At 45.5% G+C, this 26,599-nt stretch overlaps 1 protein-coding gene across 1 annotated transcript in view; it reads right to left on the bottom strand.

The window, feature by feature from the left end:
• Window positions 1–488: 488 nt before the first annotated feature.
• The window catches only part of LOC146855838 (uncharacterized), a 90,201-nt gene continuing 64,090 nt past the window's right edge, over window positions 489–26,599 (bottom strand). Inside the window, exon 4 of the mRNA XM_085651180.1 lies at window positions 489–615. Coding sequence (XP_085507306.1) covers window positions 531–615 — 85 coding nt within the window. The 3' untranslated portion in view covers window positions 489–530. The remainder of the gene's footprint in view (window positions 616–26,599) is intronic.

Below are 26,599 nucleotides of genomic sequence, written 5' to 3' on the forward strand. Positions count from 1 at the left end.
AGCATCATTCTCTTGAGAAAGAACTTTACATTTGAGCTTCTTGTGGCACAAAATAGCCACACCATTCTTTTTATTAGATGTAGGAGAGAATAAGACCGTTCCCACCCAGCCTCTCTTCAACTTAAGAGACTCAGCTTCAGAGAGATGAGTTTCTTGTAGAAGGTCTAAATCAGGATTATAAGAAGCTAGATGGGAAAGTATTCTCTGTCGTTTAATAGGATTAACAAAACCTTTCACATTCCATGAAATAACTTTGAATTAAAAACAGTAAAATTGTAAGGAACAAAGAAAAGCCATAAATACAAAAAGGTCGTAAAAAGTGCCAACCGATATATGAGAAAAAAGAGCGAGACAAAAGGAAATTCGAGAAATACAATAAGAAAAAGAGAAGGGAGAGAGGGGAAAAGGTAAGAAAGAGGAAGTACAAGAAGAGACAGTACAAATCCAAATAGGATGACTGAGGAAAACATACCTGAGGGGGGAAAAAGAGATGACAATGGGGTATGGAGGGATTCGACAAGAGTGACCTCCTAAGCCAGGAGAACAACATACTGCACCAGGACGGAAAATGAATAAGACGAACCGTATGGAATGGAGAGGGACACATCGGGCAATCTAGGTGAGGAAAAGAGTAACAGGTGACACAAAAATTATGTTAAGCAAAACAACACAAAGGCAGACGACATATGAAAACAGGGAATCCAATCCAACAACCATTGAGGAACCACATCAAAGAAAGAAAAACTCATGCCCAGATAAGAATATATCAGCAAAACCTGCAAGAAGAAAAACGGAAGAGTTAAATAATCAACCATTAGCGGGGTTGGATGTATCCATGCCAGCACTAGTCTGAATATGAATAAAATTCTTGAGTTCAGCTGGATCTTGAAAAGTCCAGGTGTTGTTTTGGTGAGTCACTTTGAAGGTACAGGGGTGAAATAGACCATATCTAGCCCCAAGAGAGCGTAGAGGAGCTCGAAGAGACAAGAACTCCTTCCTTCTGGCAGCAGTGGCATTAGAGACATCTTGAGAGAGAAAAACTCTCTGACCCATCCAGGATACTTGACGCTTTGTTCGAGCTGCAGAGAGGACCAGAAGAAGATCAGTAAATTTTAGGAAAAGGATGATGACCCCTCGCGGCTTAGTTGAGGGGGAGGAACGAGGGCCAAGCCTATGGGCTCTTTGGATGCTTAGAGAAGTAGTAGCAGGAATGTCCAGAAGTTTCAGAAGAAAAGAGGAAAAGAACGCAACAGGATCATCTCCTTCCAAGGACTCCGGCAGGCCATAAATGCGCAGGTTGTTCCTCCTATTTCTATTTTCCAAATCCTCGGTGTGCTGTTGGAGGGTGAGGAGAGACTTCTCCAGAGAGGAAATACGCTGAGAGTTGGTCTGAATCTCTGTAACCTGCTGTTCTACGGAGGGCACACGAGTTTCCATATTTGACCATTTAGCCTCAAAAAGCTGCCTCTTCGTATTGGTCTCCTCCACAAACGGACGCAAAGCGCGAATCTCCTCTAGTAGCAGTTCCATCGATATAGGGGATGGAGGCATCTCAGGTGGAGGAGGAGGAGAGTCTTGCTTCAAGCGCTTAGGCAAGGAAGTAGAAGGAGAAGACTTGTTTAAGGCAGGCTGTGATGGAGAGGAACGACTGGAAGACGCTGCCGCCATTTGATCCGTGGGAGAAGAGTGACCTGCCGTTGAAGAAGAGGCGGCTGAAGGGGAGGTCTTCGAAGGCACAAAGACAAACTTTGGGTTACGTAGTTTGCCCATAGAGGCTTGAACGTGCCAATGACGAGAGGAGTAATAAGCAATCCAGCGCAGTGCTTCGTGCGTAAAAAGCAAAAAATTTCAATAGGCTTAGTTGGAAAGCACAGAGGTCAGTAGGAGCCGTAAGGGACAACAGCTAAAACCATGAAAAAACCCAAAATTAGCTCCAACAAGTAATGAAAGTCTACTTCCAATAGTAACGGGGAAATCACCAGCCAGCGCGGATGCCTTATGCGCAGAGACTTAGTGAAATATTTGCAGTAAAAACCCAGCATTTAGGATTAGTATGAATGTGGTGAAACTTTGCTCTAAATCCGGAATCATGAAAGATGAAAAGAGAAGCAAGAACTGAGGAAATTCGTCAAGTAGAGCACATCAGACGCAACAATTTGTGAGGAGAATATAAAGACAGGAGTGTTCAGTGAGGCAGCATTGCTGAGAAAAAAGAAAGCGTTCCACTCGTGAGTACAGCATGGGGCATGTGATCTTTCCAAGGATATCTCAAAAACAGAGGCGTGTTGGCTGAAAAAATGGAGAGATGCTGAAGAGGCAGAAAGAAGAAGCCATTAAACAGTCACATCCAAGTCCAGTCTCTGAGGAAGTAAACAGAAGAAACATGCCTGCATCCACCTCACCCTCGGGCGCGCGTCGCGCCGATCACAAAATGGCGGTCGCGCTGAGGCACTTACATACAGGAGTGATAACGGGGCAGAAACTGCTTGAAGAAGAAGTCTAGCGGTCACATCCTTAGCGCGATGACATCCGCTCGAAGGAGCCGCAAGAGGTCCAATAAAACGGTCACAGGTAACGGCGAGGAGAGGAAAAGTCCGCCGCGGTGCAGGAGAGCTCCGAGCTCAGGCGGCCATCTTGTTCGGCGTCCAAGCCACGCCCCCATATGAAACGTTTTTGACGCGGTTTTCTTGGTCCTAGCAAGAATTCCTTAAGGTCTGCGCCTTCTGAGTAAAGATAACTCTCGTTTTACATCCTGCAGTGTAGCTTTCTGTAGCCAATCAAGGCAGAGTTTCCCTAAACTGTATGTTGTTACTACCCCTGGATGCTGTCTTTGAACATAGCGTGGGTCTGGCCTATTGATAGTGAAACCCTGTGTTTTGTTCTGGAATCGATCTTGACAGTTGTTTGTGTCTGTGGGTCAGAGCAACCATTTTTTCCATTCTGGATCTGATCTGTTGTGATGCAAAACATTATGTACGTCGACCTTCCCCCGTGTAGTGCTATTACTTGCAGGTATCGGTATGGTCAGTGTGTTCATGTCTTTGATCTTAGCTAACCGAAGGCATGACGTTTGTTGGACAGTGTCATTCAAAAACATAATTTGCTCTGGGATGATACAGGCTCTAAACAAAGCTTCTACCCCCTGCACTTGCCAATCTTTTGTACCCCAGACAGATTTTGTCTCAATGTTGTCTTTCCAAAAGTCGAAACCCTGTCTAGACAGTTGGGCAATAAAGGCTGCAGAATAAACCTGTTTCGTATTGGTTAACATATTTTTCGTTCCTGTCTTATTCATATTCTTAAAATAAAACGATTCTGGATTTTATAAGTTAAATTTAATTGCAAAAGTTTTTGAGCTACCCTTTGGAGGTGTAGGACAATGTTCCCGTTGATTATACATAAATACATTTCTAGGTGATGCAATTTTATGCAAGAAATGATGACCATAGTGGTTATAACAATAGTTACATACATAGTCTGATGAACCCTCTAAATATTCATGATTTGTGAACACTGCAGACATTCCTAGATCAGACATCACGTTATTAACAGTCTCGAAGTCCCAATCATCAGAAAAGGTACTAGAGGCAATAATATCACTTAATTAAATTTTAAATAAGTGCGGAATCTTCAAATGTTCCGACGGGCCAAAAATGTCATATTCAGTTCTGTCCCAAACTATACCATCTGGTATAGGAACGGCTGTGATGTTCACTGCTGACAAGTCTCTTGCTTCACGATGGGATGATTTGTGTGGCTGGAGAAGTAAGTTCACTTGTTAACTTGCTGTGTCCATTTGAATATATCTTCCATTTATCAGCATACCCAGAGTTATTACCAGAGCTAACCAAAGTAGAAAGAAGAATATTCCCAAAACAATCCATAGTTCAATCCATGGTGAATCCAGATAACTCTTTTTCAGGAGATGAAAAAATCTGTTGCTTGTTCTTTGAAAGTTCTTTGTGCTGGCGTCGTTTCAGGCTCGCTGGGATCCTCAGAAAACGTATCAAAGTTAATGAAATAGCCAGAGGCAGTTCTGTCAATGGTTTGAATTACATCAGGATTCGTTGAAATTGCTGGAACCAATTGATCACTTGTTACTTCATTGTAGACAGGTGTATCAGGACGAACTGTTATTTGGGTCTCAAGAGGGACGAGTTCCATAGCTTTGTTGCTTAGTCCTTCATTTCTCACTGTAGAATCTTCAAAGGTGATGAGTCTATCAGTTTGAACCTCTTGGATTGCAGCTAGCGGAGTGCGTTTGCTACATTGTCGGAGTCCACTTGGCCTACTGCTTAGTATCGGCCACATAGTGTGGTTTGATTAGGTCGAAGGACACAAATATTTAATCCTTTTTACCAGCATAGTGCGGCAGTAGTACGGTTCTCGATCCGTGGATTGCTAGGACATGTACTGGTTGTCTGTAAGAAGGCCCAAATTCCTTCTTGTCCGCAATCTTTTCTCTGACTAGATCACCAAGCTTTGGGATCCAGACAGGCCTTGCTGGGATGGTTGGTTTTTCCCCAGTGGTGGTTGGCTTCAGGAACACATTGCTTTGTTTCGATCTTAGTTCATTTAAGTCCTGTAAAACAGCCAAACGATCTTTGATATCAAACCTTTTATTTTCCACCACTGTGCCTTTCATGTCAAGGTCCGGAATCAACATTCTAGTTCCAAATAGGACTTCATATGGCTTTGGACCCCATAAAGATGTTTGACCCACCCATCACCCAAACCTAATACCCTAGCTGTTATAGACTGCTTTATGTCCCGGTTTTTTCTTTCCACAACAGAATTTCCCTCAGGATGGAATAGAGAAGAATACCGCAATTCTACGCCAAAACTGGCCATGGCTTCTTTGTAAGCTCGAGAGCTAAACGCAGGACCCTGTTCAGAATGTAGTGTGCCAATTGCGTATGTCCGATAAAGACTCACAAATCTTTCATAACAGTTCGAGCGTCAGCCGAGCGCTAAGGCCACATCCAAAGGAACCTTGATTTAGTGTTTGTGGGACTGCATTCGTCCACAGGGATAGCTGCATGTAGATAGTCTAATGCTGTCTAACAATGGTGTCTGTACTGGGCTGGCTACGTTGTAGACAGGTACCTGGTGGCGTTCTGTACTGCGATCTCTATTGCAGTCTATGCATTTATTGATAAAAGTGTGAATCCGTGTATTCATTCCTGGTCACCAGTACATCTCTTTTAGTTTTAAAATTGTTTTAGAGATCCCCTGTGTCAGACCCTCTCCCAGATGTGCTTCGTAAATCAAAGCTGCTCTTCGTTCCATGTTCGGTATTACCCTATCCCCCACTCCAGGGATTCGAGCAAACAGAACGCTGTTTGCATCAATTATATATGAGTATTTGAGTGCAAACCTTTTAGGTAACGCTGCATCGCTGCCCTTGCTTGAAGCATTGACAGCCAGTATAATATCACTGTCTATTCTCGTTTTTGAACAAGTGATTGCAGCTACGGAAGCCGTTTGCACAGCCCCTTTCGCGGCTTTATCAGCCAATGAATTCCCTTCAACGTGAACGCCATCACGTTGATGACTTATCGTGTGTATCACGTGAGTGTTTTGTAGTCCGTTTCGCAACTGAACTACTTGTTTCCAAAGCGTTTTATGCTTGATTGTGCCACCTTTTGCATCTTTGAAACCATTTTGAAGCCAATTCTGTAAATATTCATTGTATGATTGAACACAATAAAAAGAATCGCACACTATGAGTGTGGGGAATTCGCGATCCGTATTTTCAAGTGCCATTTTAAATGCTTGTAGTTCAGCTCGCTGAGCTGTACAATCTCCTAGAGATTGCATTTTTGTGACCATTGGTCTAAATTTGCCATCGAGCATACAACCTTTAACGATCGCGCATGCTGCACTATAAGCTTGCTTACCCCCCCATAGCAGGTTGTGCAGATCCGTCAGTATAAATTATAAATTCGTACTGGTCAAGAGGGAAAATTTCAGTAGGCAGAGGAAATCCTTGTTCATATTGCAGGAATGCTTGTGTTTTTAAATAAGGATCAAAAACATATTCAACATCAGTTGCAGCAAGAGAATTAAAACATTTTATTCATCTTGGATGTAAAGCTTTTGCATTCGGAATACTCGCTTATGTAACTGCCTCTAAGGCTGGTACAGGGGTTATGACTATAATGCGATTCCCCTGTGCTAGGGCTCTTTCTTTTGCTACAGCGGTTTGAACTGCTGTCAGAATTTTTTCTGTTGATGTAAATTTCATTTCTGCTTGTGTATACAAATGTGATTTGTATGCAATTGGTACTTTTTCACCTTCATTAAAAGTTAAGTAGGTGAATCCGCATTGACCCGGAATGATTCGGATCACTTAGTTGCGTACGTTTACGTGTGTTTGTAAGTGTTTTGTTGCTAAAATGTCAGCTTGAAGTGAATGCAGGATATCTGTGTGTTACTGTGTCCAATGTGTGATTTTAAAATCAGGTTTGATTAATTCGTAGAGAGGTTTAACCCTTTCTGCGTAGTTTAGAATGTATGTTTTTCCAAAATTTAGGAAACCTAGAATCGACTGTAAGTTTTTCATTGTCTTTAGAGGTTGGAGCAGCGCACACTTTTCTAAAAAGTTGTCTACCAGGCTTTTGCCTTCACTTGATAGTTCATATCCTAGGAAAAGGATGTTGAGATGGGCAATTCTTGATTTTTTTAAATTTAATTTATATAACCTTCAGAGGTGAAGCCCAGTATAATGGTATTCACCCTGTTCAAGTGCCTGTTCAGGTAATCGTCTGTCAGATAGATATCATCGACATATGACAATGCCTCGTCATAATAAATTTGTAGTAACTTACTGACAATAACCCTGGACTATTCTTGAATCCCTGAGGGAGAAGACAGAATTGACGCTGGGTCCCCATTATTGAGAAAGCTGTCAAATACCTACTTTTAGGTGCTATGTTTTGAGAAAAGAAACCGTTAGAAATATCTAATGTGGTTTTATATTTTTTACGCACAATGTTATTCATTAATGCTGTACTATGTGCATTTTGCACTGCAAATGTTTTACAACAAGAGTTTAAGTATCTGTAGTCTAAAAATAGACGATATGTATTGTCTGGTTTGGAAACAGGAAACAAAGGATTGTTCATTGATGAGGTGCATGTTTCAATCACCCCTTGGTTTTCAAGTTGATATAAGATCTCCCTGACCTGTTTTTTTAACTTCTTGCTTAATTGGATACTGCCTTTGTGCAGTTGGTTGATTTTTTAACTGGATCTTATGGTGAGGTGAGTCCTCATCCCATCCTACATGATTTTTGTTTAATGCTGGGGCTTGGGCCACTGCCCATTTCCTGTCATAAGTATATTTTAAATGTACTGGAACATGGTTAGAGAAGGCTGGCATAATGATGTCTTCGCCATGTGGGCCCTCTCTGACAAATTCTGGTGGCCAGTCCCGTTCTGCTAGAAGTATATCATAACCCTTTAAAAGTCGCTCCCAAAAGAGTGCTTTCACTTTTCTTGGTATGTCTCCCTCCATCCGGAGTGTTATTTCATATAACCTTTGTGGAGAACTAACCCTGGTGTCTGCAGTCTCAACTTGATTTGTCTTCATTCAGGTCCACTGTCTCCAGAAGTCCCTTCAGGTTCTGGCGAGCTATTGATACGTCTGCTGCGCTGTCCAACATTGTCTGAGCCCATTCTCCGTTCTTGAGATGTGTTCTCAGAATCCTTGGCATGTTTGATCTTCAGACCTGCTACTTTCTTCTTGGAGAATTGAGGTTTTGGTTTGTTTTTCTGAACGTGTTGATCGTTTTTGGACTTCACGTGTTCTTCTTTTTGATCTGACCGTCCTCTTCTTTCGGATGTCTGTGACGATATCTGAAAGGTACGAGAGGAACGTGCATCAGTATCTTGCTACCTGTCAGGTTTTCTCAAATTATCCCTATTCCTGAGGTTATACCTCCTTTCAGAGGGCTCCTTTTGAGTAGACCTACCTCGCGGTTGAGAATCTTTCTATTTTGAATGTTGTTTGTTATTTTCACACTTCTTTTTAGAAGAGGTAGGATTGTTTTTTAGTAAAGTTCTTTTCAGAACTTTCAGACAGTTGTGGTTTAACTGTGTAATTCTATTAAATTTTGTATCTGATTAAGTAATTCTACGTCTGACATTGCTTCAATGTCAGGATGAGGTGTGTAGCCGGCTAAAATCGGCCATGTTGCTCCTGGTCTACCTAGTGGACCGAGCCTGGTAATGTGATTGTAATGTTTTAGGGCGCCTTTAAACCAGAGATCATGCTCCTGGTATGTGAGTGGAATTTCAATATCCTCGAAAGGAATATATTCCTCAGGTGGTTCATCTTCTTTGTAGAAGTGAAACGTTTTAGTTATTGGATTTGATTCTGGGAATACTATCCATGAATAGAATACCTCTGTCTGGTGAGATTCATGTGCCTCTATCACAAAAATTGCTCTACCACCTCTTGGTGTTAGGCCATGTTTTATAAGATTTAGAGTGATGGCTCTCCTTAAATTTGGAGCGATGATTTTCGCATTTTCATTGGTTTCATTAAAACCTGTATAATCAAAAGCTGCTGCGACATCGTCGGGTACAGCTCCGCCGGTTCCGGTGTTATTATCCTCGTTTAGGGACATTGTTTTAATGAAAATTACAGAGCAAGTTTCAAGGAAACAAAGATAAGGTGCCCAATATTTTGGAACACTGTATCCTTCAACATTGAACAAACCAAACAGCTAATACATAGGATTTGTGTCCTACTCAGCTATGGCGGATATTATCCCTACCCATTCCAGACGTCTTATGGAGAATTATGAGTAGGGGTCTCTGAGAAAAGCATGACTGAGTTACTTCAGTATCCGGTGTTAAATTAGTGTCTTACCAAACCGTTGGGCGCCATGTAGTGTAGTTCCTATATTCCTGATAGGCTCTGCACATTGGAATAATATACACTATAGATTTGACATAGAACTGAGGTCAGTATGTCTCTATTGAGTACATTAAACTTAATTACTTGTGTGTGCCAGCTAACTCAGAGGTCACTAGAAACTTCTTGAATAAACAAGAAGGAATTAGTTTCTGACAACCGCATAAATAGGACAACTTTGTTTCCCTTAGAATCGGAACAATCTCAGAATCGTGGAAACAATAGATAATAGTTTCACTCAGTCAATCGTGCATACTTCGTTTCTACAGAGTTACACAGAAATAGATAGACGGGCGTTTCAATAAAAAGGGTTTATTGAACAGTCTTATTTCTCGTGCAAGAGATATGAACTGCTACAATCGTAAGACAGAATGCGAAGTATAATACGTACAGCGTTAGCAGTAAGATAAAATAATACTGCAATAGCATGGTTTATAGCTATAACAGATATTCATAAAAATACATACATAAATAACACAGGCTAAAATGTTAATACTCATCTGATGCTTCTAGCTAGTTCTACCCCAGTGTACCTAACCTAAGTGTAGTATGTGATAAGAAGTAGGTGCTGTCTATAGTCTAGTTTAGCTATAGATGCCAAGATTTGCCAAAAGTCCCTCTTGGTTCTAGTCCGCACCATACCTTAGAATGAGTGAGGTTGGAATCTCTTTCAGAGTCTCGATCTCTCCCCGCAAGGGGAGTCAGAAACACTGGAGCTGGATTCTCTGCGAGGTGGATGGTCGGTGTGTCAGGCGGGGACTTGACTTCTTTCTGAACTTGCCATGGCGAGCCACGTCGTGCAAGTAGGCAGCCGAACCATGGTTTGCCATGGTAAGTGAAGGTATATTTATACCTTGAAGGTGTTTAGGAATGCCAGTATTGACGTAAAAGATGGGCAGAAGAACTTCATGAATGAACCCTTAAGGAATAGATGTTCATGCATAATAAATGAGTTCTTGGAGAAATCAATATCCAAGCAAGGGGAAGTCCTAAAGGCTTAAGAGTCTGGTTTTCCAAGAACTCCTTGTGACGTAGATGAACGGATGTAGGTGGCCATGCCTGTATTTGGTTAGCATGGATAATGCCTAAATAAGGGTAGGATTTCTATGCCTAAATATGGGCAATGCGAATTGTGCCTATATAAGGACATAAATCGGGAAACCTATATACGGTATCGAAATCGACACACAACAGTTCTTGATCACTTTGTAGATCGATTTTCAGAGATCTATACTCCAGAAAAAGAAATATCTCTTGATGAGTCTTTGGTCCTGTTCAAGGGCTGTTTGGTTTTTAGGCAGTACATTCCTAACAAGATGTATATGTTGTCTGAGAGTAGGACCCCCCTGGTTGTCCGTCCACTTTTGGACTTTGAGAAAATTGTGTGGGATCTTGCTAGAGGAATGTTTAACAGAGGCCACCATTTGTATCTTGATAACGTCTACACTGCTGTGCAATTGTTTAAGGGATTGTTCAAAGTGGACACTTTTGCTTGTGGTACAATCTGCTCTAACCGTAAAGGTTACCCAAAAGAGCTTGTTTGCAAAAAGGGGATAGTGCAGTACCTTGTGTAGTGAGGAACTGCTAGCTGTGAACTTTGTGGACAGGAGGGATGTGTACATGCTGACTACCATTCATGATGAGAGTACTTCACCTATGACTTTTTGGGGTCAGGCTGCTGAAGTGCGCAAACCTGTGTGCATTGTAGACTACAATAAGCACATGGCTGGTGTCGATAGAGTAGATCAGAGGTTGGAACCTTACACTGCTATTCGTAAGGCTTACATTTGGTATAAGAAGTTGCCCATCCATCTCTTCAATTTAGCAACTTTCAATGCTTTTGCTGTGTACAAGGAGTGTTCTCCTGCGGCAAAGATGACTTTTATTCAGTTTCAGGAGTCTGTGATAGGCAGCCTTGTTGTTGTGGAACAGGCAAGTGTTCCTAGAGTTGGAGTGGTGGAGGATGTGGCTAGATTGAAAGAACGCCACTTTCCTGATTTAATTCCTCTCACGTCCAAAAAAAACAATCCCTGTAAGAGATGTAGAGTATGCTTGCAAAGAGGTGTGCGGATGGAGAGTTGTATACACTGTGCCTCCTAATCCTGGGCTGTTGGTGCCCACATGTTTCTGATCACACTAAAAAGTTTTTGGGCGCAACCGTGAGTCTAATAGTGTACTGCCTGGTCGTATGGTTTTATATAGTTGTTCAGTTTCACGTTTGGCAATAGAATGATGTCTTTAGTTACTGCTGTTGTTTGTGTAGTTATAGTTTTGTATCTAGTTGCAATTGGTTTGTGTTTTCTTTCTTGTTTAAAAAAAAAAAAATTATGACTGTGTGCGTGGACTGGCGCTTGGCTGGCGGTGAGTGGACTGGCGCTTGGCTGGCGGTGTGCGTGGATTGGCCCTTGGCTAGCGGTGTGCGTGGATTGCCGCTTGGCTGGCAGTGTGCGTGGACTGGCGCTTGGCTGGCAGTGTGCGTGGACTGGCGCTTGGCTGGCAGTGTGCATGGATGGGCGCTTGGCTGGCAGTGTGCGAGGACTGGCGCTTGGCTGGCAGTGTGCGAGGACTGGCGCTTGGCTGGCGGTGTGCGTGGATTGGTGCTTGGCTGGCGGTGTGCGTGGATTGGTGCTTGGCTGGCGGTGTGCGTGGACTGGCGGTGGCTGGCGGTGTGCATGGACGGGCTCTTGGCTGGCGGTGAGTAGTGACTTGCTGCTGATCACTACACACACTGCTAGCTAAACGCCACGGCACGCAATCCGTGAGCTGGTGTGGTTGCTGTGTCAGGAATGTAGGCATGTGAAAGTGATGGGCCCTTGAATGGCTCTGTCTGCTGGTGTGAGTGTTGTAATGTGCTGGGCCCGCGGCTGGTGGTCTGAATGGTTTTGTATGTGTCACATCTATGAAAGGTGTAAGAATGGCCTGTAAATTGGTTGGTGCCTTGTCGTGGCTTTACAGCTCACGAGCTGAGTCAATGGTTCAGGTTCTTGTCCTTTAAATTATTAACAGTGCATTTCATTTTTGTGAAATCTCTGGTTAATACAACTGTATATACTGAACCATCACGCACCCTCGTGCCAAATCCAACCAGTATGTCTGTGTGCTTGAAGGTGGTTGTGCAGATATATTTGTCTTTTCTGTCTTTCTCAAGCAGGGTATACCTTGTCCCTTTTTGGGAATGTTGTAATGTGTTGGTTTCGTGCCTGGTGGTGTGAATGGTCTAGTGTGCATCACGTATGAAAGATGTGTGAATGGCCTGTAAAGCGGTTGGGGCCTTGACTTGGCTTTACAGCTCACGAGCTGGGAGTCACTGGTTACGTTTTCTGTCCTTTCAATTATTGACAGTGCATTTCATTTTTGGGAAATCTCTTGTTAATAAAATTTTATATACTGAACCATCGCTCACAGGCAAGGGCCCAAAACGTATTGAGGCGACATCAAGATTGCCTATCACAAAATGTTTTGGGCCCTTGCCTGTCGCAGGTACTTGGGCCTCCCACACGAGTGAGGCACCATTTTTATCGGGCGACCTGGGGGAACACTGGGTGGTAGGCAATTTGATGCCACAACTTTCCCACACAAAAATGTGTGGAAAAAGTGATTTTTTCAGCTAAATTTGAGGTTTGCAGGGGATTCTGGCTAAGAAAACGTTGGGGGATCCACGCAAGCCATACCTCCCTCGAATCCCCTGGGTGTCTAGTTTTCAGAAATGTGTGAGTTTGGTAGGTTTCCCTAGCTGCCGGCAGAGCTACAGTTAAAAAAACTACAGCTAGGCACTTTGCAAAAAAGGGATAATTTTTCATTGTGAAAATGTGGTGTGTCCACGTTGCGTTTTGAGCCGTTTCCTGTCATGGGCACTAGGCCTACCCACACAAGTGAGGTACCATATTTATCGGGAGATTGAAGGTAACACAGCATTGTAGAGCAACTGCTATTACCTATTGAATTTTGATCCATTTCTGCCTTCCAAATGAAAGACAATGTGTAAAAAAGTCATTTTGAAAAATGTCCTATAATTCTCATGCTAGTATGGGTATTCCCAATTTCGGAAATGCGCAAATATCTACTGTTTCCAAACACTATATTTTGTTCCCATTTCAGAAATACATAGGTGTCTTTCATACCGTTTCCATGTATACATTTTCCCAGAATAATTGCTATATACCCGGTATATATTAAAAAATCATTGCAAGTCGCTGCTCAGTTATTGGCTATGGGTTTGTCGGGTTCTAGGTAAACCTACAAGTCCTATATAGCCCGACAACCAGAAAGGTCCAACGGATGTAACGGTATATTGTTTTCAAACAGTTGTCATAAGTAGAAAATTTACAGGTGAAAACGTTGACACAAAATGCTGGTTTTTTCAACTAATTTTCAATTTTTCCTATATTTAACTGTTAGTTTCTATAAAGAAACCTTGAAGGATCTACACAAATGACCCCTTGGCTAAATCCAGAATTCTGTCTACTTTTCTAAAATGTATAGCTTTCCAGGATCCATTATTGCTTTCATACCCATTTCTACCATTAACTGGAAGGAGGTTGAAAGCACAAAAAATAGCCTATTTTTGCTTTGTCCCAGAAAAATTCCAAAACTGTGTAAAAAAATTCAGTTTTCTGACAAAAGTCTGCTTGTCCTTGAAAGCTGGGAAGATGCTGATTTCAGCACCACAGCCAATTTTTTTATACCATTTGCAGGGGAAAAAACAGACTCTTTTATCTGTAGCCCTTTTTTACCATTTTTTCAAAATAAAACACAATGTAGCTGTATTTTGGCTAATTTCCAGGTCCCTTCCAGGGGAATACACAAACCGTGGGAACCTTTAGAAGCCCCATGATGTTGGGGAAAAAACAACGCAAATTTGGCATGGATAGCTTATGTGATCAAAAAGTTACAGGGCAAAGCGCGAACTACCCCAAAAAACCAAAAAAAAAGTCTTAGCAGCCCCTGAAGACAGGTGGAGGCCCAGCTGGGGAGTCCGGGGGCTGCACTCTGCTGCTGCGGAGGGATCCACATATTGAAGGCACCGGATACTGCGGAAAGAGACGACGGGGCTCTGGTCGCTCGGACGGAGTGGTGAGATAGGCCGGGACCCCTTGGGTTGCGGACCTGAGGCCGTGCCTGGTCCCCCCGGTCGATGGGACGACCCTTGGTGGCGGAGTGAGAATGATGCACCTGCTGAGAGAGCTAGACCTGATCCCTTAAACAAACGCCTGTGGTTGGGTCGCCTACACGCATTCAGATCTCCCCTCGAGTAAGGTGCTTCCTGCGAAAACCGACAGGCCGAGTGGGGGCTCTCGCTGCTGGCGGCGGTGACTAGCGGGGGCACCCAGGTCATCGGAGGGTGTATCGGAGGCAGAAAAGGATGGCGACCGACAGGGCGAACCGGACTGCGACCCAGTCGAAACTAGATACATTTGCATGGCAGAAGCAACAGGTGGAGGACAAACCAGAGGCCGTGACACCTGGCGACACCACAGAACCCTCGAACAGGGAGCTTCTGGAGGCAATTATGGCGGTAAGGACCTCCCTAGAGGTGAGAATTGACACAGTGGCCACGGGTGTGACGCTGATCCGCGAGAATATGAAGAAATTGACGGAGAGAATGGGAACGGTAGAGAGTACTGCCAAGGAACTAGTCACTGACACCGCCCTGCTTAAGGAACAGGTTAAGGTGCACAGCTCCTCCTACGAGGCGAAGGCCCTGCAGCTGGACGACTATGAAGGACGAATGCGCAGGAATAACATCCGCATTATTAGAGGATCTGGTCCTCAAACAACTACCACCCAGGGGACTCTCCAAATGCTTCACAATTGAGAGAGCACACTGAGTGCCCCGGGGGCATCCGAAGCCTGGGGCACCCCCGCGGCCACTGCTGGCGAGGGTGTTTAATTTCCGTGACCGTGATGTTGTACTGCAGATGGCTAGGGCGGCCCCGCCACTCACCATGGAGAACAGTCGGATCATGTTCTTTCCGGACTTTACACTGAGAGTACAGAAGCAACGCCTCGGTTTTCTGGAGGTAAAGCGGGCACTCCGGGAGCGGGAAATCAAGTATGCTATGATGTTCCCTGCAAAGCTGCGTGTGGAAGCAAACGGAAAATCTTGGTTTTTCACCCGGCCGGAGGAGGCCTGGGAATGGCTGGAGGGCTGGCGCAAAGTGGAGAAAAAAAGTCAGAAGACATCCTCGGTAGCAGATGATGATGTGGACTGGCGCCAACATAGGCGCCCCCGAGTGCATTCTGGCTCGGATTCGCAGGAGACGGCAGGAGGGCGCTAACCGGGCGCCGGGTGTGACGCTTTGGTTCGACTATCTAACCCAGGATGTCTGATTGATTCTGGGGAGTGTGACACTGGTGTAAGAAAGCCCTATAATCTGGGACCTGTATACATGGGGTCGGGCAGGGGCTGGTCTAGAGCTGATACTAGGGGGATATCAACGGTATTGACTCATCGGAACCCGTTCCACCGCTGCCACTAGGTTAAATATGCCATAGAGAGTAATACCCACCTAAGGGGACTGAACAGCTCCTGATTGGACTTGGCTGGTAACGGGTGAAATAGGTTCAGACATGCATACCTGTGATGGCATTACGTGATTTCAAGAAGGGGATTGTGCCGGACCCAAATCGGCCGTACATGATGTCGGGGCGTGGATCGGGTGGGGGGGAGACGCTAGCAGTAGACTCATGACCGCATGGGGAGTGGGGTTACTTGCGTTCCCTAGAATTGTACATGGGTGGGCGACAGGCACTCTGCAGGTTGGGGGTGGCGGGCAGTTCTGGTCCCGCTATGCAGGGAAGCAGGGAGGGGGGGTTTGTTTTTAAGGCAAGGGTTCCAGGGGAGTTTCATTGGTTGGGGGGGGAAGTGCGGGGAGTTGCTTGTTGGCGAGATTTTGCGACTGTGTGCATCGGTACGGATTGATTGGTTGTTCTTTTCAGGCGATAGCATAAAAGACTCGATGCTCAGGTGCTACCATGGTACGTCTAGTCGGTACGCAATTCTCTATACTGAGGGGACCCGGTCATTGCGGGCCCTTGATACAAGTCGACCAGTCACGACCAAGAATGTATGACGATAAGGCAGGGGCTTAGACTTGTCACCTGGAACGTCAATGGGTTTAGGAGACAAGATTAAGTGGTGGTGTTGCAATATGTCCATCGCCAAGGGCTTGACATGGTGCTTCTACAGGAAACCCATCTACATAGGAACTCGTGTAAGGCCCTAGATAAGAAGGGGTACCGTATGTTGGCACACTCAGGTTTCACTACTGGATCTAGGGGGGTAGGAATACTCCTGCGGAAAAACTGTCCCTACGTGCTTCACAAGACCTGGACAGATCAGCTGGGGCGGTACGTAGCTTGCACAGGTATGTGGGAAGGTAGAGTTCTTAATATTGTTTCAGTATATGCACCTCCCGGCCTACAACGTACGACGCTGTCTGACGTAGCAACTCTGCTACTAAACCTACCAATGGGCACACTAGTGATGGGGGGCGACTTTAACTTGACGATGGACGGATTAGTGGATAGATCCCCTTCTAGACGTGACCCAGTACATGGTTCCCATGTACGTGACTTCGTAGAGGTCCTGGGGATGGTAGATGTCTGGAGGTGGGTGCATATCAGGGACACACACTTCACATTTCAGTCGGGGGTCCACGGAAGTCAATCAAGACTAGATTACCTGTTTACACACGTGCAGCATATCCATGATTTTTCGGACTCACAGTGTCTGGCGCGGGGAATCTCAGACCATTCCCCTGTGTTTACGGTCCTGGGTATGCAGCACCTGCTGCAGCCAGGCCCAATACGCATTCCAGCCTGGGCACTAAAGGTCCCTCACATCAGAGACACTTTGAGGACAGATACGGAGTACTATTTTGCAGAAAACACTGATTCGGTCACATCAGCGGTCACACTATGGGGGGCATACGGTGCGGTAATCAAGGGTAGGGCGTTATCGGTGATTGCTGGCCATAGGGCCGAGCGCCGTAGAAGAGTTCTGGAGTTGGAAGCAGACATTCTTTGTCTTGAAGGCGTGAACTCCCGAGATCCGGTGGCAGACACTCAACATTTATTAAACACAAAAAGGCAAGACTATAAACAGCTACTACTAGAGGACGTAAATCGGAGAATGTTGGCCAGCCAACATCATATTTATGAACAAGGGGAACGTACCGGAAAGTTATTAGCCTGGCTGGAGCAGAAGGAGCAGGCAGCACGATGGGTGCGTGCACTCAAGGGGGCTGAGGATACCCAGATCACAGACCCACGGGAGATCGCTGAAACGTTCGCTCAGCACTATAAAACAGTATATGAGGCCCCAGAAGCCTCCCAGGCGGCATGGACGGCAGACCTTCTTGCCACTATTGAGGTGAGGGGTCTATCTGAGCAGGACAGTATGGTACTAGAGGCTGAGCTGTCCACTGAAGAAGTACATAAGGCCATACAAGATGTCCGCTCCGGAAAAGCGGTGGGCCCCAACGGTTTCCCGATTGAGTTAATTAAGCCTATGGCCTCCATGCTAGCACCTTACCTTCTCAACCTTTATAACGAAAGCTGGGAGCACGCCCTTCTCTCGAATGACATCCGAGAGGCCGCAATAGTGGTAATCCATAAACCCGGCAAGCCAGTGGACGAGTGTCAGTCATATAGACCTATCTCTCTGATCGCAATAGAGGCAAAGATATTGGCCAAGCTACTGGCGAATCGGCTGTTCCCCTACTTACCAGATTTGATTCATCCGGACCAATCTGGATTCATGCCAGGACGTAATATGGCAAGTAACCTGCGAAGGGTCAACGGGGTTATAGGGCGGGTGCATACCCTAGAGGAGGAGGCAATACTGCTGGCACTCGACGCACAAATGGCGTTTGATACCGTGGCATGGGAGTACCTGTTCGCAGTCCTAGACCGAATGGGCTTCGGCCCCAAATTCTAGAGATGGGTCCAGTTATTATACTCACAACCCAGGGCCCATGTCTTAGTGAATAACCATCGCTCCACCTCCTTCCCCCTTAGCCGAGGCACTAGGCAGGGCTGCCCACTGTCGTCTCTGCTTTTCGCTCCGGTTCTCGAGCCATTGGCGGTTTGGATAAGGGGGGACCCCGGGATTAGAGGCATGAGATGGACAGAAGAACACGAGGACCGAATATCATTATATGCCGATGATATTTTACTGTACCTTGCCTCCCCAGCTCGTTCATTACGCCGGGTACTCCACATATTTCATATCTTTGGGGCACACTCTGGGTATCAAATAAACTGGTCTAAATCCCAGATGTATTCCCTTTGGGGAGAACCTCCTCGAAGTCCTCGAGGCTACACTATCCAGGTGGCTAGCCAGGGTTTCCGCTACTTGGGGATATTTATCACCACCAATACTACGTTGTTTTTCGAAAGGACTCTTCAGGGGGTGTTGCGGCGGTTTCGTACAGATGTTGTTTATTGGAAAACTCTTCCACTGACATTGCTGGCCCGTGCGTCCTTATACAAGATGCTAGCGCTGCCGCGTTTCCTTTATGCATTACAGAATACGCCCAATCCAGTCCCCAACTCCTATTTTTCGCAGATTGAGGCTGTATTACGAGATTTACTGTGGGACAACAAGCCGCCCCGCATAGCTATGGCTAAGATAACAATGGGATGGTATGATGGGGGCATAGGTTTGCCGGACCTGCGCCTTTATTACCAGGCCTCGCAACTGACGGCCATTAACAATTGGGTGTTCGGGAGGCATGATGATCCGAGCTTCCGTACGGACCATTGGTTACTGGAGAAAGGGAGCTATAACAGAGCCCTTTACACCACTCATACGGCGCGCACAGTGGAGGTGTGGCATGGAGCGCAGAATCGGATGGGATGGCGGGGACGCCTAACGAAGGCTACCCCTCTATGGGAGCCGGATATACTGGGGAGACTAAGCACATATGCGGGGTTCGATAAGTGGGAACTGATCAGAATCTCCAAGGTGGGCAAAAAGGCATCATTCCCGGAACTTCAGGCCAAATATCAGTTAGCTCCATCGGAGGGATTTCATTACCTGCAGATTGGCCATGGCATAGAATCGGCCCGACCTAAAAACGCACCCCCCCTTCCGGACTCCTCTTCCCTGGAGGATAGGCTCTTGTTGGACCCTATGAACCGTAAGGCCATATCATTCACATACAGGAAGCTGATCAACAACCAGGTGGATCCGATGTCGAAGCATAGGGCGGCCTGGGAAGGAGAACTAGGGGATTTGGCCGAGGAGGACTGGCGGGAGGCATTGTCCTCACCCAGAGAGGTGGCTATCCCAATGCGTCTACGCTTGGTGCAGCTTAAAATCCTGCATCGGGTGTACTTTGATGCTATTCTGCTGCACAAACTTAATAGGCGACCAGACTCACTATGCCTTCGGCGTTGCACTCAGACGGGAACATTCCTATATATTTTATGGGGCTGCCCCCTCATACAGAGCTACTGGGCTAATGTTACCAGACAATTGGCTAGGACATGTGGTAAGACAATACACCCGACACCCACGATGTGTCTTCTCAATATCTGGGAAGCGACGGACCTCACGCAGATTGAGCAAGAGTGGGCCACAGTGGGGTGGTGTGTAGCAAAGCGGAACATTGCCCGGCGGTGGGAGTTGACACCATACCGCTAATGACAGATTGGGCTAAGGACATGGATCATGCCATGCTCGCCAAGAAAACAGTATTCAAAGGGAGAGGGTGCCCGCGCAAATGGGATCACAAGTGGGGAAAATGGAATAAGTATAGAGGAGACATATGTATCTCTCCGACGATAGAACTCAGGAGGGAGAGGCAGCTGGTAAATGTGGGGGGAGCGCAGGAACAGCTGCACTTAGGGTGAGGGGTCCTAAATGGCCAGAGTGACACGACGACTCCTAACCCGGGGACAAGCAAGTGCATATTGTAGGGAGCGACTGGCAGCGTTGGAATTTAGTTACCCTGGACTCCAGAGAAGTGGGGGTGCGCTGAGGTTGGGTTGTAATGGTATGGACTGGCATCTCTACATTGTCAAGCTAATTGTCACTGCTGCTGTCTTTGTTTCTAATACAAATTGTTTAAAAAAAAAAAAAGGGCTTAGCACAGGGGGGGAAAAGGCCTAGCAACGAAGGGGTTAATGGGAAGTTATTGTTTGTTTCCAGTGTCAAAACCATTCACTACAGGCATAGTTCTCTGTTGGACCATGCCACCCGTACATCAGCTAACGCCCACGTGTCACACCATCAAACACGCTATCAGCCATGACAGAATCCAGGGGGCGGGGGCTTCTTGTTATTAGCTGGAATGCCTGCGGCCTTCTAGATAAGATCAAGTGGGGGCCATACTTCACCAAGCTAAACGCTACAAAGCGGATGCCCTGCTCTTACAAGAAACCCACCTGTTAGATAATAAGACACCGTCTTTGGCACTGTTTGGATATGCTCAGACCTTTCATTCTGAGTTTACTAGGGGCTCCCGCGGTGTGAAGATCCTCATTCACCGTAGCGTTCCATATGTTCATGATAAGACATGGTCGGATCCCCAGGGCAGATACATTGTAGTGTCAGGTACACTATAAGGCATATCCCTCATCTTCTGCACCGTATATGACACCCACCACTAGCCTGGAACCTTGTAGAGCGCTTGATGAAACAGGGAGACTGGAATGATGTACCGTGCACACTGAGAGATAGATGGCGCAGTACAGGGCGACAGGTCGACACGCAGGAGTCGAGGCTACTGTCACTGACTCAGGGGTTCACAAATTCACATACTTCTCTGGTGTTCACGAGTCCTTCTCTCACCTCGATTACATCTTCATATCTGCACCCCACACCCACAGACTTGCGACAGCAAAAAATCCTGCCTAGAGGCCTCTCCGACCATTGTCCCGTGTCGCTGAAGCTGCGTCTAGATCCCAGACGTTCTCCGTTTTGCTGGCGGCTCTCTCCATGGCATGTGCAGGATGAGCAGTACAGACTACACATGCACACAGCCATCGCAGATTATTTCGCCCACAATAAAGGCACGGTCGAATCCCCCGAAACTCTGTGGGAGGCTATGAAACCTACACTCAGAGGGGTGGATATTGCATTCTGCACTGCACGGTGTAAACAACGTCATGAGAAGCGGATACAGACAGAGGCCCAACTAATTGATTTGGAGTGCAGGAGCAGAGGGGAGGACAGGAGCGCAGCACACCGACAATTGCTTACTACACAACAAACATATGCCAGTGAATTGTTAGATGAAGCCAAACATTTTGGCTCGCTACCCACAGTCGGATATATCAGTGGGGTGATAAATCTAGTGCCCTGTTCTGCCAACAGACACTATGCCCCCTAACGATCCCAGGTATACACTGCCCTGCTGGGGAGATACTGCGGCACGTTTTGCTGAATATTTCATAGACCTATACGCTCCCAGGAAGACCCTCCCAGCAGGCTTTGTCCATCAGTTCCTGGCAGACCTGCCTCCGTGGACCCTGTCTGACTCGGTCAGAGAGGACCTAGATGTCCCACTGACAATTGAGGAGACCCAAAGTGCCTTGTCCGACATGCACTCGAGAAAGCGCCCGGCCCGAACGGCTTCCCATGCAAGTTTCACAAAAAGTATCAATCTCAGTTTACTGCTCCATATCTAGCAGCACTTAACGCCACTGTAGATGGGGGGCGCCTCCCACCGGACTGGCGACACAGAAAAATGTCTCTTCCTAAAACCAGGCCGACCTCCTGAACGCCATTCCTCATACCGCCCGATCTGTCTCTTTAATATCGAGGCTAAACTCCTGGCTAAAGTCCTCGCCAATCGTATTGTCCTACATATCACAGAGTTAATCCACCCTGACCAGGCTGGCTTTATGTCAGGCCATGCCACACAACATAATATTCGCTACACACATAATGCCATTGTGACTGTGGAAAGGTTAGATGGACCAGCAGCGTTTCTCCTTGCAGACATCGACAAGGCCTGGACTTATCTCTTTGCAATCCTGGGTTGCCTGAATATTGGCCCCACCTCTTCACATATATTCACCTCCTCTACACCAACATCATCGCTTCTGCCGTGTGGCAGACTCGACCTCGCAAACCTTCTTTATGCGGTGGGAAACCAGACTGGGATGCCCCCTATCCCCTACTTTATCGCACTAGCCATGGAGCCGCTCGCAGCTTGGGTAAGGATTGATGCTCAGGTCCGTGGCTTTGAGTTGTCACAAGAGGTTTCGGACAGCATAGAGCTTTATGCGGATGATGTGCTGTTCTTCTTTGCACATCCCAATAGATCTGGCCCGCGGCTACTTAGGTTAACGCACATTTTTGGCGAGACCTCTGGTCTCTATATGAATGCCCGTAAATTCTTCCTGTGGCCATTACGTGGGGGAGACCAATTGGGTGAATGGACACGAGAGGTGAGGTGGTCCCAGACGGGTATAATATCTAGGGGTGTTCCTATTGGCCTCCCAATCCACTTCATGGGATAGAAATCTAGCCCCACTATGGACACAAGTCAGGGAACAGGTGCACTCTTGGTCGCACTTACCACTTTCTTTGTTTTGTCAGATCTGCAATATTCAAGATGGCTTCTCTGCCTCGCCTCCTTTCTCAGCTTCAAAACCACCCTTGCCCAATACTACCCACCTGGTTCAGACAAATGAATGCAATTCTTGGTCACTTCCTCTGGGGGGGTGGGGGATGGGGCTCAGCACAAGTAACTCCAAGAACCTGTTTCCAATCTAAATATTGCGGAGGTATCGCGACTCCAGATGTTGAGGCATAACATGCCACTTCGCATCTTCACATCCTTAATGACTGGTGGTATGGGGACAGACGAGATCCATCATACGTGGTCGAGCGTTGGTTAATGGACACAACGTCACTACATATGATCATGTATTAGGAACCGACACTTAAAACGCTACCGCCTGCAACCAGGACAGTATTTGTGACTTGGAGGCAAGCGCTGCACAGGATGGGGTGGTGGGGTAGATTGACAATGGAAGCCCCTCTTTGGCATAACGGCCTACTACCACTGTTGTCCGGATTCGGGGGCTGGGAGGCCATCAGTATCTTTATGGTCGAGGAGGTCTTACATGGTTGGACCTTAAAGTCCTTCCAAGAACTCCAAACAGAATAGGACATGCCCAGCTCGCAGTTTTACAGGTACCTCCAATTCCGCCATGCATTCTCCCCCTACATAGCTCATCAAGAAGACATACCCGACTTTAATCCCATCAAGGCCAAACTCTTTATGGAGGAATTGGGTGACCACAAAATAACCAACAGCAATTCCTCCTAGCTTTTGTACGCCACTCTACAAACACTATTTTTATATGGGTTCCTGAAGAGGTCATAAAATGTCTTTGTGACCATAGCTGACAAGTAATTTTGAAAAGCAATTCCCTTTCCAATACATTTTCAGGGCTTAAATCACAAAATATAAATTCATGCTTATTCTCCAGCTGACCAATTTTAACTGGGACATCTGCTGCAACCTGATTATTACTTTGTTTATTACTAATCCCTACAACTTGTAGAGTAGGTTTGGGGCTTCCACAGAATAAACTGCAGAACACATAGTTTCTATACCAATCAAAAACAAAACAGGTGGCCACTGACTTCTCAGTCAATGTATGGGCCACATCGGTGCACCTCTAACACTGCTCCAAGTAAGCAATTCTCTTCCCCCTCAGGCGCCATCATTGTGAACTGCTCACTCCCAAATCATTCAGAATCAATGGATTTTGGTGGCACCCTGCCCCATAGGCCATCTTGTTCCTCATGTTTTGCTGCATCACTGGGGCTAAAGACATTGACATACAAACTGATTTCTGACTATGCACACTCTGTTCAGAATTTTGCATATTCAGGACTATCACATTATTTCTCTGTAACTGTGATAGTTGTTGTACATTTCCCTGGATCCTGTTAGGAACCGGATGACACATTTTTTTCCAGCACCTGGTCTTCTCACAGAAGTGACAAGTTGTTCTCTTTTTCATCATTTAAACATTCATATTCATAACATCGCGTCAATTCCCTGCAACTTTTCACCAAATTCAATTTTGTAAAATTTCCATGCTAACTTCTTAAGAAACCTCTTCACTTGCCACTGTTCTTGCAGCTGTGAGCACTTTGAATCTGTGTTCCTGGTTGTACATCTCTGCTCCTATAAAGCACTGCTGTCACTACCGTCTGTCGGTGCACTTGGTATCACTCCAGTAGGAGCCTGCACCACTGCACCATCTCTCACAGCAGCTGGATCAGGTCCCACTTTATTAGCCTATTCTGTTGGTGTACAGAGGAGGTCCAGAATTCAAAAGCTCATTTATAAATTTAGCATTTTCAGAATCATATGTCAGCTTCTCTCTTTTGTTTTAACTATGTCATCATTCTCATTACCAATAAAAGGGAATGTCAGCGCTGCGATGGGAGCAGTACCTTGGGGTGGCATTGTACCAAACTCCTGAATTGCTGTATGAGGTGAACTATGGGCGTGTGTTGAATGGGTTGTGTTGGGCTGTTGCCTTCTGGACCTCATTGCCTTTATGGGTCCCCGGCCGTGTGGCCCTCTCTAAGATGATCATGCTTGCGTGTTTACTTTACCTTTTTGCAGCACTCCCATGGGAACTCTCACAACGATTTTCCGGGAGCTAGATACTTTGTTGCTCTCATTTTACTGGGGAACCTCCCCTTGTCGAGTAGCTCTCTAAGGCCTCGATTTAGAGTGGGATTTTATCAGGTCGAGCTATTTTCAGCATTTACTCGACCTTGCTGGTCCATTAACTGAAACCGTAAGGAGCAGGTGTTCTGTTCATTCAGAAAGTAAATGAGCAATAAAGAGGCGGTTAAATCTTGTTTTTGTCTTGACACATTTGCTGTCTGTTCAAGGACAGAAGGTCAGAAGTGAATTATTCTGACAATAATTGTCAAACAAAAGGCTGTAAAATGTCAGGTTTTTTTTTCTAACCCAATATTTAAATGGGTTGAAAATTAATAGTACAGTTATTTCAAAATATATCAGGAATTATGAAAGAACTTTTTTTTATGAATTCAGAAGTGTGATGCAAACAAACATTTACATCGGCGCGAAACAGATCACAGCAATTGGTGATGTACAAATTATCAATATATGCAGAAACTCGATTTCCAGACATTGTACACCATATAGTTTTAAACCCACATGTCAGTGGGAAATTCTTTAGGCATTTCAATGCAAAATCTGCTGATTGCAAATGACAGTGTACTTCTACTTTGTGCTTTAATTGTGTATTATTACAAGTGGCAGTTTTTAATCCCTTTGCTGCAAGGTCTCCCCCCCCCCCCCCCCCCTCCCGCGTGCTAAGCCTTTTTTTGGGCTATTTGGGGTAGTTTGCACTTAGGCCCCTGTAACTTTTTGACCACATGAGGTATCCACGCCAAATTAGCGTCCTTTTCTTCCAACATCATGGGGATTCTAAAGGTACCCAGAGTTTGTGGATTCCCCTGAAAGGGACCCAGAACTTAGCCAAAACAAAGATCCATTCTTTTTTTTCTTAAATGGCAAAAAAGTGCTGCAAATGAAAGCGTCCGTTTTTTCCCCTTCAAATATCATCAACAAAGGGGTTGTGGGGCTAAAATCACAATTTTCCCAGCTTGCCGAGACTGACAGACTTTTGTCAGAAAACCAACATGTTTTACACAGTTTTTGCATTTAATGGGACATAGCCTATGTTTGCAAAATGTTTTGCTTTCAACCTTCTTCCAGTTAATGGTAGAGATGGGTATGAAAGCAATAATGGATCCTGAAAAGCTATACATTTTAGAAAAGTAGCCAAAATTCGGAATTCAGCAAGGGGTCATTTGTGTAGATCCGTCAAGGTTTTCTTATAGAAACTAACAGTTGAAAATAGGAAAAATTGAAAATGAGTTGAAAAAAATAGCCATTTGTGCCAACGTTTACACCTGTAACTTTTTTTAATTATGACAGATGTTTGAAAGCAATATACCGTTACATCCGCTGGACCTTTCTGGTTGCGGGTATATATAGGACTTGTAGGTTCACCAAGAACCCAATGAACCCAGAGCCAATAACTGAGCAGCGTCTTGCAATGTTTTTTTTATTATGTACCGGGTATATAGCAATTAATTTGGGAAAATATATACAGTGAAAAATCTGGATGAAAGACACCTATGTATTAATGAAATTGGAACAAAATATAAAGTTTAGACACATTAGCTGTTTGCACATTTCCCAAATTGTGAGTACCCATACTAGCGTGCGAATTATAGGACATTTTTCAAAGTGACTTCTTTTTTACACATTGTCTTTCATTTGGAAGGAAGACATTAATCAAAAGTCAATAGGTAATAACAGTTGTTCTACAATTCTGTGTTACCCTAAGGCTCCTGATAAAAATAGTACCTCACTTGTGTGGGTAGGCCTAGTGCCTGCTACAGGAACCGGCCCAAAACGCAGTGGGGACACCACATTTTCACTGTGAAAACTGACCCTTTTATTGCAAAGTGCCTAGCTGTAGATTTTGAATCTACCAGATCTCTTGCAAACCTCAAACTTTGTCATAAAAACCACATTTCCCTCACATTTCTGTGGTGGAAAGCTCTGGAACCTGCGTGGATCCACAAAATTCCACCCACCCCGCATCCCTCAAAGTCTTATGACAAAAATGGTACCTCACTTGTGTG

This window comes from Triturus cristatus, chromosome 4_1 (genome assembly GCF_964204655.1).
Source record: "Triturus cristatus chromosome 4_1, aTriCri1.1, whole genome shotgun sequence".
NCBI classification, from domain to species: domain Eukaryota; kingdom Metazoa; phylum Chordata; class Amphibia; order Caudata; family Salamandridae; genus Triturus; species Triturus cristatus.